The 15,086-nt window shown below is 44.2% G+C and overlaps 1 protein-coding gene across 1 annotated transcript in view; it reads left to right on the top strand.

Moving 5' to 3' along the window:
• Positions 1 to 15,086, top strand: part of LOC119962094 (low-density lipoprotein receptor-related protein 1-like) — a 2,271,162-nt gene that overhangs the window by 1,511,260 nt on the left and 744,816 nt on the right. The window contains 2 exon segments of the mRNA XM_038789946.1: positions 9,508 to 9,639; positions 12,948 to 13,175. Coding sequence (XP_038645874.1) covers positions 9,508 to 9,639; positions 12,948 to 13,175 — 360 coding nt within the window.

Here is a 15,086-nt window from a genome sequence, read left to right as displayed (position 1 = left end):
CAGGAAGATTTATCCACCTTCAGATGTTTCATCTTCCCCAGCACCTTCTCCTTAGTCATGGCCACTACACAAATTATCATTCTCTGCTTCTTTCACATTCAGAAACTCAGAGACTCTCGCTGAAAAAAATGAACGGCTATTTATCTCAGCCCTGCCCCATTTCAAAATCAATGGAGAGATCAAGGCCGGGATTCTCCAAGCCTGCGGTGGGTCAGAGAATCGCTGGTGATGCCGGAAATTCCCTGTCACGCCGCTCTGATGCCGGGACGCGATTCTCCGGCGACGCGGAGGCAGTGGGGGGCCTTTTTGGCGATTCTCCGCGGCCGAGTTCCCCCGGCATGGTTCCAACCTGGTACCACCCAGCGGGAGCTCGGACCCGCGACCACGGTGGCCATCCTGTTGGGGGAGCGGGGGGATCAGTCTCCGGGGAGGGCCTGCACAAAGGCAAGGCCCACGATCGGGGGCTACCGATCAGCGGGCGTGCACGATCTGGAGGGGGCTTACCTCCTTCCACGTGGGCCTGCTGTGTCGCTAGGTCATGTTGCGTGGCGCGGAAACGGCCACCATGCGCATGTGCCAGCGCGGAAACAGCCACCACACGAATGCACCAACACGGAAACAGCCACCACGCGCATGCGTGGACCCGTGCTGCCAGTGCAGGGCTGCGTATCGTCGCCATGCTGACCACTACTGAATCGCTAGGCCAAGAGGCCCATTGACCCCGGCGTGAAACACTCTGGTTTTTACACCGGCATCAACCCTTGGCCGGGATTTTGCAGAATCCCGGCCCAAGTTTGTCGAATTGACACCACAGCTGCTTAGACATTACACAATGCCAAGCTCAGTGAACATGGAATAGGAAAAATGAAATACAATTTCAACCAGGGGCTGGTTTAGCTCACAAGGCTAAATCGCTGGCTTTTAAAGCAGACCAAGCAGGCTAGCAGCACGGTTCGATTCCCGTACCAGCCTCCCCAGATAGGCGCCGGAATGTGGCGACTAGGGGCTTTTCACAGTAACTTCATTGAAGCCTACTCGTGACAATAAGCGATTTTCATTTCATTTTCATTTTCATGTATCCTTTTACTACAATACTTCACAAGGTGAGCTGTTTTTGGAGAAACTTCGTAATTTGCTTTCCCTTACCCATTGCTGCAGAGAGAGGCATTAGCTAATGAATTTCTGCTGTTTGCCTAATTTCATTATTTTCTAAACAAGTTGTGATCTGAATTTGCCAGTAGACAATTGGGTAGCCAAACTGTCTAACGTACGGTGATTTTTTTTTTCCCCATTCAGCAAATTGTTCTTATTTGTCTCTATTAATGTTTTGTGCCACTTCAAGAGCAGAATTGTATTCAAAGAGTCGCTTAAGATCTAGTTGTAGACCTGTTTAGCAATATTTCAGGGGTTTCCAACAAAATTCGTATTTTTTTCTCATGAAAACAATATACTGCTTCTGGTCCGATTTGAAGTGAGGCATTTACAATCCATTCAAGTACATCAACAGAAGTGACAATTGTGTTGAGTGCAACTGATTAACATTCAAGTGTAGGTATAGACGCTTAAACTGGTTGGAGCATAATTATTTACTACATTTCAGAGGTCCATAAAGTTACGTTTTGCATGGAGTTGATTCCCAGGAAATGAAATCTTCGGTTTATGATTCACAAACGCTAATCATTTCACAATATATCATTATTAATTGTCTTTCTCACAACAAACCAAGTATGGTAACAAGGTGTGACACATTGGGCTGGATCCTCCTTCGGAGGGATCCTCCGCTTCGCTGACAGCGCACTCATGCCCGTGGATTTCGCAACGGCGCGGGTGTGCGCACAATGGGAGACCCCATTGAACGGCTGCTGGGTCGGAGGATCTCGCTGTCAGCAGGGGCAGGGCGCACTAGAAAATGGGTGCGGCGGGATGGAGATCCCGCCCATGGACTTCCAATCCTAATTCAATTTGCAATGCATTCATTGTATTCATGTATGCTCAATAAACATACAAGGTTTCAGCTCATTGTTGTGCGAACTGAAGCGATGAGGCAAGTGTTATATCACAATGGTTATTTATTTAACAAAGAAGAACTTTACGTACAGAATGCTACAACTCCAAAATAGGTCTAATTCCCTCCAATCCCAAGCTTATTTTGACGAGACCCCAACAGCGAGGTTCCCTGCAGTTACGTGGCCCGCGAAGAATCACCCTCTTCAAGAGGTCATGCTACCACACTCCTCGCTCCTTAATTTCTCTTACCTACAATACCAATACCAACAGTGAAACAATTGTTTATAATTATATACAGTAAAAGAGGCTTACAGTAAGGAAGTGCAAAGCCAGTTCATAAGGTAAGTCCATCAGGTGACTTTCTAACTCTCGCCGAGCGCCTGAACTTGACAACTGGCTTCTCCAAACTTGAAACATTTGAATCCACAGCAGGGGTGAATACATTTGTAGATTCCGAAGGAGGGGCAGTACTCACTACCTCATCAGTTCTTTCTGTGGCCCCACATGATTCCTCTTGAAGTGATCTTGCTTCTAATACCACCAACCCTGCAAGTGGTACACTGGTACCCTGGACTGGGTCCACACCTCCAGTTGAGTAGAATATAGTTTCTCTCCTTCTCAAATGATTTACATGTTTTCTTGTTTTGCAACCCTGTAGGCCAACAACATGAGATATTGGCCCAGTCCTGGCACCAACCCTCCCAGGAATCCGCTCTGGTCCCCTCCAAAGTTTTGCACGTAAATTATATCGTCAGTTTGAAACGACCTGTCCCCCATGGCCATATCGTGATAGCCTTCCTGTGAGGCTTGCTTAGCCTCCACCTTTCCTGGGAAATTTGGCAAAACGAGGACAAACCGTGTCAGGAGGCACGTACCCATTGACAACTCTGTGGGAGTAATCCCAGTGGTGGAGATCTTATTGTACAAGATCAAAAAATCCGCAGAGCAGAACAGCAGTGGTCAGTTAGACTGTTTTATCATTGACGCTTTAAAAGTCTGGACCGCACTTCCAGCCAGTCTATTTGAAGCAGGGTGGCAGGGGGCTGCCCTTACATACTGGATCTCATTGGACTTAATGAAGAGTTGAAACGCTTAGGCTGTGAAGGCAGTTCCAATGTCTGAGATGAACACCTCTAGTAAGCCATGTATGGCAAAGATTTCAACTGTGGCTGCGACAGTTGTCAAACCATTTTGAGTGGATGTCTACGACAATTAAAAACATCATTCCCAAAAAAGGGCGCACAAAATCGATGTGGAGCCTTGTCCACAGTCGCCCAGGCAACTCCCACGGGTGCAATCTTCCTGCAGGTGGAAGGGGTCTGCTGAGTCTGACAATTCTCACAATGGTTGACTATACTTTCGATCTCCTTGTCAATCCCTGGCCACCAAACATAACTCCTGGCCAGCATCGTCATCTTGGAATGGCCAGGATGTCTGCTGTGCAATTCTTCAAAAAGAGCTGTCGCCCTGGGGGTGGTAGTTACACTCTGCAACCCTACCACAGAGCCTTGTCCTCACAAATGACTTATTCCCCGCGTTACATATAGGATCTTATCAATAGGGACTTATCACGATGACAGCAGTGAGAACCATTCTTTCTACCGTTGACAACACCGGGTTTCTGTTGGTCCAAGTCTTAATATGGGTGGACAAAATAGGTAGGTTGTCGAGAAAATTCAGAGCCAGGATGATCTCCTGTTAAGTGGGAAGTTCAGATATTGTCTGTGGAAGTGGAAGCCTGCTCAAAGCATCACCATTTGATATCTGGAAACCAGGTCTATGCTAAAAAGTATAAGAATACATGGACAATAGTAATGCCCATCTTTGTACTCTGGCCAATGCTATTTGCGGGATTGGTTTATCTTCACAAAAAAAGCCAAGCAATGGTTTATGGTCCCAGGTGATGGTGAAATGCCAGCCGAAAACATATTGATGACATTTATTTACAGCATAAATGACGGCCAGACTTCCTTTGTCTATCTGGGAATATTTCCTTACAGCACCCAACAATGTTCTGGACGTGAAGGCGACAGGCCTTTCCATGCCATCTTCCATCTTGTGTGAAAGTACTACACGATTGCCTTAAGGTGATGCATCACATGTGACTATTATGGTTTTGTCTGGGCTAAAATAGACCAGTAAGGCTGATGACTGCAGGATCTGTTTGACCTCTGGGAATCTTCCCACATCCAGCATTGGTGCTTCTTAAGCAATGGATGCAGGGATGCCAAAATGGTAAGCAGACGGCTAAAATGTGGACATAATAACTGACCATCCCGAAAAAGGACTTTGGGCAGGAGATACAGACGTCTGAGTACATGCACGAACAGACTCAAAAACAGCTTCTTCCCACTGTTACCAGACTCCTAAATTACCCTCTTATGGACTGACCTCATTAACACTACACCCCTGTATGCTTCACCTGATGCCGGTGCTTATGTAGTTACATTGTATACCTTGTGTTGCCCTATTATGTATTTTCTTTTATTCCCTTTTCTTCCCATGTACTTAATGATTTATTGGGCTGCTCGCAGAAAAATGTTTTTCACTTTACCGCTTTCCACGTGACAATAAACAAATCCAATCCAATCCAATCCAATCCAATTCTGTAAAGGTCCTTCCTGTTTATTCCCTGTTTATTCCCTGATTTCCCCTTTCTTTTATTTTAGCCTTTACATTTTTGATCCATGGACGATTAAGGCTTGATTGAGACAAACAGCCTGTGTCTTTAATTTAAGCTAAATAATCCAGAATCAGGGGCAGCACGGTAGCATGGTGGTTAGCATAAATGCTTCACAGCTCCAGGGTCCCAGGTTCGATTCCCGGCTGGGTCACTGTCTGTGCGGAGCCTGCACATCCTCCCCGTGTGTGCGTGGGTTTCCTCCGGGTGCTCCGGTTTCCTCCCACAGTCCAAAGATGTGCGGGTTAGGTGGATTGGCCATGCTAAATTGCCCGTAGTGTCCTGTAAGGTTGGGGGGGGGGGGGTGGGTTGTTGGGTTACGGGTATAGGGTGGATATGTGGGATTGAGTAGGGTGATCATTGCTCGGCACAACATCGAGGGCCGAAAGGCCTGTTCTGTGCTGTACTGTTCTATGTTCTAGGAGAGATCACTGTGCTAGTCTGTGCTGGTTTAAACTGCTGTTGTGGACTGGCCGGCACCAATGAGAAAGATGGGCTGGAACTTGGTTTGATTGATTAGGCTGTTGGCCAATGAATTGGTCCAAAATGCTGTTTCAAAAACAATCGAGAAGTGAAAGGAGAGTTGTGGAACAGACCAAAAAAAACTTGCAGCAGATATAACTATAAGCTGTCGCAATCCTTCAAAATTAAAATTACATCATAGATTGTTTTCATAGAATTTTTTTTTTTTACAGTGCAGAAGGAGGCCATTCGGCCCATCGAGTCTGCACCGGCTCTTTGAAAGAGGACCCTACCCAAGCCCACACCTCCACCCTATCCCCACAACCCAGTAACCCCACCCAACACGAAGGTCAATATTGGACACTAAGGGCATTTTAGCATGACCAATCCACCTAACCTGCACATCTTTGGACTGTGGGAGGAAACCGGAGCACCCGGAGGAAACCCACACACACACGGGGATAACATGCAGACTCCGCACAGACAGTGGGAATTGAACCTGGGACTCTGGAGCTGTGAAGCAATTGTGCTAACCACTATGCAATCGTGCTGCCTCTCTTTTTGTTTTTTGAAAACTGACAATTCTGAAAACTGTACTGAGTAATTACCCCCAGATCTTCCAGACACTTCAAAATCCACTTCAATATTTTTGTGCAGACCATAAAGCACTGGTCCGGTGTGTAAAGATTTTGGCATTGCCTCTGGCTCTATGTAGATATTTGCTTTCACTCCTTTTATGCACCCTAACTCTCTCTGGTAAACCTTGCGGTATTTATGTAGAGATTCCTGGAAAATCTCATCTGTGATGTTGAATATTTCTTGCCAATTTAGCTTAATTTTCTTCAGCCAATCCTGTCCCATGAGGCTTGGTCTTTGTCCCTTCACTGCGATTAAAGGCATCTGGAATGGCTTAATGATCCTTGGGATCAGCTAAAGTTTCTTGCAGAAAATGATTTTGAAAGACCTTTTGCTGAAGTGATTTTATTCCACTTTGAATTAAAATACTTGATGGATGAATTTCTGCTGCTTATAATTGTCCTTATTCTAAACCAAATTCTGTGGTGAGTGTGATCTCCATCACATCCCCCTCTTGATGGACCTAAATTCTTATCATTTACTGAGTTGTTCTTATTCAAGTCTGTCCTCTTGCCTACACAGATATTGACTTCCTCCTTCCCTACCAAAGGAGAACCTTCAGTCAGAAGGAATAGTATAATGGGCATTCGTTCGGCAGACTATCTTGTAATTCATTCTCAGTTCCATTTTATAGTGGAAGATAATCGCTTCCAAGGATATCCCCACATTAATTGAGGATTCCATGGACTCGATCCTTCAAATGATGTTGGTCTACAAGGCGTAATGTTTCCATTCTCTGTGGGAACGACGTAACATTTGCTTCTGTGCCCATTGTCAGAATTTTATTTCTATAGTTCTCATCAATGCATTTTTTGTTCTGTCTCTCACTGTGATAGCAGTGGTGATTGCACCCCCGAGGGATACCAGTGACTGCCTCACTGCTGGCCCAACCTGTTGTAAACCTTGCTGCTTTGACGTAACTTTGATGAGGTTTGAAGATCTTGAGAGGGGGAATCATATGGGGTGCCACTAATAATATTAAAATGAATGGAAATTTATGGAAATGGGGCAGAAATGTTGTGACACCGCTGGCGATGGAGGAGGAAAATCGGGAAATGCAATCTCTCCCCGATTCTCGCCACCGATCCCACAGACTGCCTCAAGATTCTGCCCACTGTTTATATGTTTCAAAATATCTGCTGTTCAGTGCGGCGAATCCATATTAATAACAACAGTCATAACAAGGATGCATTAAAATGAAATGGTTGTTGAACTCTAGCCTGAGGTATTTTTTAACTAATATTTCTTCCTTATTTTGGATCAATAAAATTATTTTAGGCCAATAATGACCACATTTTAAAAAAGTTAACATGCCCCATAAATATTAAGCCATTAAATTATATTCTGCACCAGAAAACACATCGGAAATGTGTTTTAAAACAGGTCCTTATCAGGAGCAATTTATTATTTTTTTTCAGAGGTACATTTAAAAAAAAATCTTGTTTAAAGCCACGATACAAATGCAAGATGTTGTTGGTGATATATGATGGTTGCAAATGATGCTGACCTCTACTTTCTTAGATGAGGGCTGTGCAATTAGCAGGATCTAGCTGAACAGCCAGTAGAAAATGTAAATAGATTGCACAGTTGTAACTCTCAAATGTTTACTTATATTTAAAAACAAAACTCTCAAATAAATTGTGCTTCAAATGAATTAATTGAAGGACAGTGTACTCTAACAATATACTTTAAAAGCATACAATGTATTTGCAAGTCACAATAGCTTTGGGTTTTTGCTGTATTGCCATTAATCCTATTAGCAACCAGAGACCATGACCGAAAATGTGGACTGTGTATTTAACTGAAATTGAATTGCTATGCACTGTTTAAAAATGCAGAAACAGATTATATTAGCAGAGAGTCCTTAATCATCTTTTCAAGGATCTTTCGCAAATATTTCATTATAAAGGGGAACCTAACCTTCAGAGTCCTGCTGCAAAATTGTCAAAACTTTTGCATTGAAGATAATCTATAATATTATTTATTTGGAGAGTGTTTCAAAAATGGCTCAAATGTGTATCAAAGTTATGCCTTACAGGCATTCTTTTTCCAAAGATATTCTATTTTTAAATAATGCAGAGCACACTTAAAAAATAACTCTGATCATTGCGCTCTGCCCTACGCAGGTCCCAATTCAAGTCACACAGATGAGATTGCTGAACCTTTGAGAGTAGCTGAAGTGATTTTCTTTTGCCTTTTTCATTGTCTTATTTTTGGAGTAGCTTCTTCGACATAGTCTTCAAACGAGGCAAAATCCTTTACAGATCCTTTACAATGGGGTGGGTGAGCACCTGCAGCCCACAAATGCAAATATCTCCCCTTGCCTCCCTAACATCATACCTAGAGCCAGCACTTTCGGCTGGGATCTTTTGGCTCTTCCCACTGGTGGGATCTTCTGGTCCCGCTGAAGGTGAACTCAGCAGCGGGATGGGTAAGCCACATAAATGATATTGCCGGTGGCCAATGGTGAGCCACCTTGACTGCCGGAAAACACGCCTCGGGGATAAGAGGCGGGGTGGGGGGCTAAAAAGTCCCTCCCTTTGTCTCTGCTGATCAGCATTGTCTGGGATGGGGCTCAAATCCAACCTCTCTGATCAGAGGCAGATGTATTGGACTGAATTTCCATCCTGGAGGTGGGTAGCGGGAGTCAGGATGTTTCCCAGTTTAGTGCACCCAAATTTTGACAGACCAATCAAAGATCCATTGATTTCAGGCGTGGCCGGAAAATCCAGGCAATGAATGAGATGTGAAACCCAAGACATTCCTGACCCTCAAATGGACATAAAGCCCTTTGGCACTATTTCGACCAGCATCTCTAGAGCACTTTTGTGCTCAATTTTACATTGCCATTTTTGGGAACTTACTGAATGGATTTCCTATATTGTGACAGCATCTACATGTCAAAATTAGCTGTAATGCACTTTGAGAGTCCTGGGTACAGTATAGGCTCTAAAATACATCCAACTGCCTATTTCTTTTTGTTGGCTCCGTAAATTAAATTTTAATTAGTTTTTGCTTGCTGGGTGTGTTTAGCATGAGGACTGCACAAAGAGATGATTGCTACAATGCTCACTGGAGACATGCTGGAAAACCTAATGAATTCACAGATAAATCTCCAGCAGTTCAACTATAAAAAAATTGTTTCCTGAAGTATATGCAAATTTCTGTCATAATGACACTAAATGGCAAACAAACCTAACACACCTTGCATTTCAAGTACTGGACACTTTACGACATGCTGACCACTTTAAATATGCTCACTGCCTTCACAAAGAGTATCTTAACACCTGATCAATGCACTGTTTTGGCTTTAAACCTTCTAGTGAACGATTTTACCAATAAAGCCAAGTATTTAGAAAATACCTATTCAAGAAATAAACAAGATTGTAAATCATGGGATGAAAGAGCAAGGTTAAATCTTTATTTGACATTGAGTTAGTTTTGAAATTCATTCAATAGCGTTCAATTACAATATGGATTTTTTTAGGAACAGTGTATTAATGGGAGCTTTTCCCCTGCCATGTTTATCTCGTGAGGTTTTTGTGGCTTCAATTCAGCAGTGTCGTCATTAATGCAATGTGTGTCTTGTGTGTGTGTCTTATGTTTATCCGTCCCTCACAGTTTTTGGTGGAATACTCCAATTGTTATTTATGCTTGTGTGCTGAATAATTACTGGAACAGGAAAATCTGATAATGAATTGAAGTTGTGTTTATAATTACAGCACCAAATCCTTGTGAGTCTAATAATGGCAAAGGGCCATGTTCTCATTTGTGCCTGATTAATTACAATGGAACTGCAGCATGTACATGTCCTCATCTAATGAAACTGGCCCCCGATGAGAAGAACTGCTATGGTAAGTGCCTGGAAACCTGTCAAGTCAAAATAAAGCCTTGTAACGGATTTTCACTAACCACAAGCCTGCCTAATTCACATTGCAGGGGTTCATTCGAAATGCATGTTTGTGCATAGTGCATTACACCATCCATTAACTTCTGCATGGTAGGAAAGCTATTTTCAGAAGCTGATGATTTCAAGCCCCACTTCAGCACTTGAACCCAAAGGGATAAAGTTTCTAGGGTTTTTATTTTGGGTATTATGAGTGCAAGTTGCTCAAAATTGCTCAAATCAACGCAAAAGATCACAGAATTTGTATTAGAACTGCATCCCGTGCAAAGTGAGTTTCTGTGATATTTTGCACTGCTTTGAGAAGCTTCCCATTGGAAGGTGGTACCACTCAGAAAACTGGTCCCACGACCAGATCAAATTAATCATTGTGTCAAGTTCCACCTAAGAGTGCCATTTGCAGGCCTTTGGGGAGACCCTTAAAAACGTGTTTTTGTCTCGGTGCAACAGCACTAATAAGCACCTAAAAACATTGAAAATATGAAATGATGAATTTACTAGGAAACTGTGCGCTGTACACTGACATTATCATAAATGTAAAGAATTGCAAGGGTTAATATAATGGCTTAATCAACCACTAGGAGTGCTACATATACAACTATATAAGGCATCGATACTAAGCCTTGTGGGTGAGAGGTTGAGGACAAAGCTAGCGTACAGATTGAAAGAAAGATAGTGGGCGGAATTCTCCGCTCCCCACGCGGTCTGGGAGAATCGCGGGAGGGCCTCCCAACATTTTTTATGCCCCCTGCCCCCCCCCCCCCCCGCGACTCTCCCCCTCACAGAAAAATCGGCGCGCGCCATTTTTTACGGCGAACGGCGGTCCTCCGAGCCCGATGGGCCGAGCGGCCGGCCCTTCACGCCCGTTTCACCATGGCAGCAACCACACCTGGTTGCTGCATTCGTTAAACGGGTGCCAGATGCCCGTTTGGGGCATCCAGGGGCCCGATTGGGACGGGAGCACCGCGACTGTGCTCCGGAGGGGATAGGTCCGCGATTAGTGCCCACCGATCGTCGGGCCAACGTCCAAAACGAACGCACTCTTTCCCCTCCGCCGCCTGGCAAGATCAAGCTGCCATGTCTTGCCGGGCGGCGGTGGAGAAAGACGGCACTGCGCATGCGCGGGTTCGTGCCGTCTGTGTGGTGATGTCATCCGCGCATGCGCGGGTTGGAACCGTCAACCCGCGCATGCGCAGATGACATCATGAAAAGCGCCATTCGCGCATCACTTCTGGCGGCCGAGGTCACGGCCGGGAATGACGGGGGCCCGCTCCTAGCCCCCCGGGTGGGGGTGAATTAGGTGCGGGGAGCGGGCCCTGAGGCCATCGTGAACCACAGCCGAGTTCACGATGGCCTCCGCGATTTTTGGCCTTAGCGGAGAATACCGCCCAGTGTGAGTGAGAGCAGATCAGAGTTAATGTAATAGTGTAGAGTTTAGTAGTAGATGAGTGTAGATTATATGTTTATTATCAATTGTGTATTATATAGGAGTAAGTGTCAAATCCAATTAAGTAGTGTTAATACATTTATAGCTTTGTTCAATTTTAAAGCTATTCGTGTTCTTTGGGAACACAATGCCAAACATCCTGAAATTAGCAATACAAAGAACACCACATACATAAATTAAATTTGTAAATGGTTCTGTATGTGTTTTTTAATGACTTAAAATTGGGTTGATAGATTAGACACTAAAATTTTCTGTGGGGATAAACTGATTTTTAGCTACATGAGTAAAATTGAACAAATTACCACTCTTAAATATAATTCAAGAACCTTGTTCAATCCAAGTAAAAAGGACAGTTTTAAATGCTGCCCTATTGCTCTGGTTCATGAATGAGAACAATGCTAATATTTTGGTGGGAAACTGAACTTCCGAATTTCCGAAAACTAGCCCAAGCGTCAGCACAATTTGCAACCGGATTGCCAATTACACCCAAACTGAACCTGAACCCCAAAACCTAGACTGGTTGTCATGGGACCGAGGAAGTGCTACATTGCTGGAGGTACCACTTTGTAGATGATGGCCAGAATTTTCCGATCGCCCGGATTCACTTTTCCCACTGCCAGCGCACCCGTCAGTGAGTTTTGCGGCGGGGCGGGCTGGTTTCAATGGGAAATCCCATTTGACAAGCGGCAGGAAGATAGAATCCCATTCCCAGCGAATGGCGCGTTGTCGGGAAGCACATGGCTGGGGGATCGGAGAATCCCACCCGATCTGTTAAGGGGATGACCTTGCCTGTCCAGTTCAATTCAAAAGATTCCTTGCCATTATTTAAGAATCAAGAGTTCTCTTAGTACAGCACGGTAGCATTGTGGATAGCACAATTGCTTCACAGCTCCAGGGTCCCAGGTTCGTTTTCGGCTTGGGTCACTGTCTGTGCGGAGTCTGCACATCCTCCCCGTGTGTGCGTGGGTTTCCTCCGGGTGCTCCGGTTTCCTCCCACAGTCCAAAGATGTGCAGGTTAGGTGGATTGGCCATGATAAATTGCCCTTAGTGTCCAAAATTGTCCTTAGTGTTGGGTGGGGTTACTGGGTTATGGGGAAAGGGTAGAGGTGTTGACCTTGGGTAGGGTGCTCTTTCCAAGAGCCGGTGCAGACTCGATGGGCCAAATGACCTCTTTCTGCACTGTAAATTCTATGAAATTCCATACCCTAATCAACAATTAGCCCTCAATGACTACCACCAAAATAGATTCCTTTAGCAGTCGTTGCTGTTTTGCTGGACATTGCTGTGTAAAAATTGGCTGTCATGTTTGCACCAGTGACTGCACATCAAAAATACTTAATTGGCTGTGGAGTACATTGAATGTTTGAAGGGCAGTAAAAGTCCAGTGAAATTTCAAAAATATTCTTGGTGAATGGATTTTAAATATTGTGGCCTGTAGCGAGTAGATCATTTCTTTCCTTGAAGTTAATTAAACAAAAGTTCAAACACTTGTCTTTCAGACTTGCATTAAAAAAGAGAAAAAAATAGGTTGTGCTAACACAGCCTTAGAGCTGTTTTTAATATTATTTTGGATGGATGGGTTTCATGGTATATGTGGCTAATTGGTGATTAATTGAAAATAAGTGAAGATTTAGTAGATTTGTCAAGAAGAGAAAAAATTTTCATGGTGCAAATTTCCCCTCAGAATTTCAATGTTTAGATACATGTCTAATTGATTTAATATGTAATGCAGTACTCTCAAACTGACTTATGCAGAATTAGCTGTATAATGCCATTGAAAAACATTGAGACTTTTTCATTATTTTGTGCAGAGCAAAAGGAATTTTTTATTTATTCAAGAAATTCAGAGATACGTGGAGTTGATGTTGATAATCCATACTACAATTACATAACACCATTTACTGATCCTGATGTCAGTCAAGTCAAAACCGTTGATTTTGATGCATTAGAGGAGCGAATTTACTGGTCTGATTTAAAGCCACGATTTATAAAACGTGCCTTCATAAATGGCACAAGAATAGAAACAGTGATCTCAGCAGGTAAGTAGAAATTAACATAATAAAAGTTATATGTGGCACCAAAATTGATTTGCATAATGGCAACTTGATTGAAACACCAAAGTTTATCTGCATCTGTGGAACTGCAAAGAGGCGAGGCACGAGGAGGGAAATGGTCGGGAAGCATTTCTGAGGAGAAAGATATTGGGATAGATGGAGACTTAACCAAATGAATTGGCAACAGTAAATAGGAGACTATCCTGTGACTCAAATCTATTACCGACAGAGGAAAAGACAAATTCTCATTTGCTTTTGCTATATTTAAAGTCTTTGGGCAGGGTCTTCTGCCCGCTCCTGCCAGAGGGATCTTCCGGTCCCGCTGACGTCGACTCCCCCACCCCCTCCCCCACAGCAGAACAGCAGACTGCAGAGGGTGCAAACAACAGGAAACCCATTGACAGCAGCGGGATAGGAAGAACCCACAGCCAGCCAATAGTGGACTGCCTCCCCCTCCACCAAATACACCAATGGGAGCACAGAAAATCCCACCTTTTCTTATCAATATTCATTTTGTTCAACAGGGTGAAATTTGGAATAGGTCGCAATGCCCTTCTCTGAGGCAGATTAGGAGGTGGGGGAGGGTGCATTTAATCGAGCAGGAGGGTAACCATTTAAGGGCCCCATCCTGCTTCTGCTGGTATGCACGCAACAGCGGGTGGGGCAATTGGCGTGCTGGGAATTCAAAAAGCAAATCCAGTTGTGTTTCTTTAGAGGTTTCCAGGTCAAAATGCTTGTTGTCAGACACTCAGTGCCTGATCAGAGGACCTGACATCAAGAAGCAAGGGGAGCCCACTAAGAGACATCCCTCCCTCCACCCCCATCCCTACTCTTTCTAGCAACCCCTCTGCACCCTCTACAGCGAACATTTCTTTGTGACCCCCCATCCCATCTTCGCTCACCTGTGGCCTGTGCTCTTTCTGATCATGGACATGGTGGGTGCATGGCTGGAAACTATCACTGCTCCCCCAGTGATTTGTTATTAATAATGTCCTGCTCAGGGGCTTATCTTGCCTCTGCCAGTATTTTGCCAACAGCGAGGGAAGGCCCTTTCCATTTGGGGAGCCCAACAGCTTTGGCTGCATGGTCTGGTGTCCGGCAACAGCAGTGGAGAGCCTCCTTTATAGATTTCCTGGTCATTAAATACACCCCTCTCAAAGGTCCCCCCCCCCGCCCCACCCCCCGCCCCACCCCGCCCCGCCACCTTTATCCCTTCACCTAGGCCGCCTGAATCTGTCTCCTGCCTCATTCCCCACTCAAACACACCTCTAAAACCCGTAATGCAAGGGGTGGGGCTGCCTGAGTAGCCAGCAATCTGATTGCCAATTGGGGGACTATAGAGCTGCTGACCAATGCAATTAGCTGGCAGCTTGCTAAGGCGGAATATCATCCTATGATAGGGATGGAAGTCTAGCCTTAAAATAATCAATGCTACACCCAGCATAAAATCCAGCCCATTGATAATATACCATGCCATTTCGCTGTTGTTATTTTTCCTTCAAATTCTCATTGCTTTTAGTTCTGTTTACAAATCTGGTTTAAAAAAAGTGACTGAGAAAGCAAGTCAGCTGCAGTGCTCCATATAGATTGTTTAATTAATTATTTTGCAGTTTACACATTGATTTGTAATCTTCGCTGTTCAAAATGAGCTCAGTATTTGCTGTAAGTTTCAGAAATGCTAATCTCCGACACCTCATGTGTTTAATATACCTCAAAAGTCAATATCTTTTCGCAAGACTGAGTTCTTCTGTATTTGCAAATATAGCTGTGGTTTTGGTTGAAAATCAAATAATGTCAGAATTTAGGGAAACTTCTACAGAAGTTCTTAAAGCTCACAGCAGAGAAACGGGCCATTTGGCTCAACTCAGTGTATGTCAGTGTTTAGGCTCAGCCTCC

Source organism: Scyliorhinus canicula, chromosome 2 (genome assembly GCF_902713615.1).
Source record: "Scyliorhinus canicula chromosome 2, sScyCan1.1, whole genome shotgun sequence".
NCBI lineage: Eukaryota > Metazoa > Chordata > Chondrichthyes > Carcharhiniformes > Scyliorhinidae > Scyliorhinus > Scyliorhinus canicula.
Note: the sequence above shows the minus strand (reverse complement) of the source record. Positions and strands in the feature narration are given on the sequence as shown.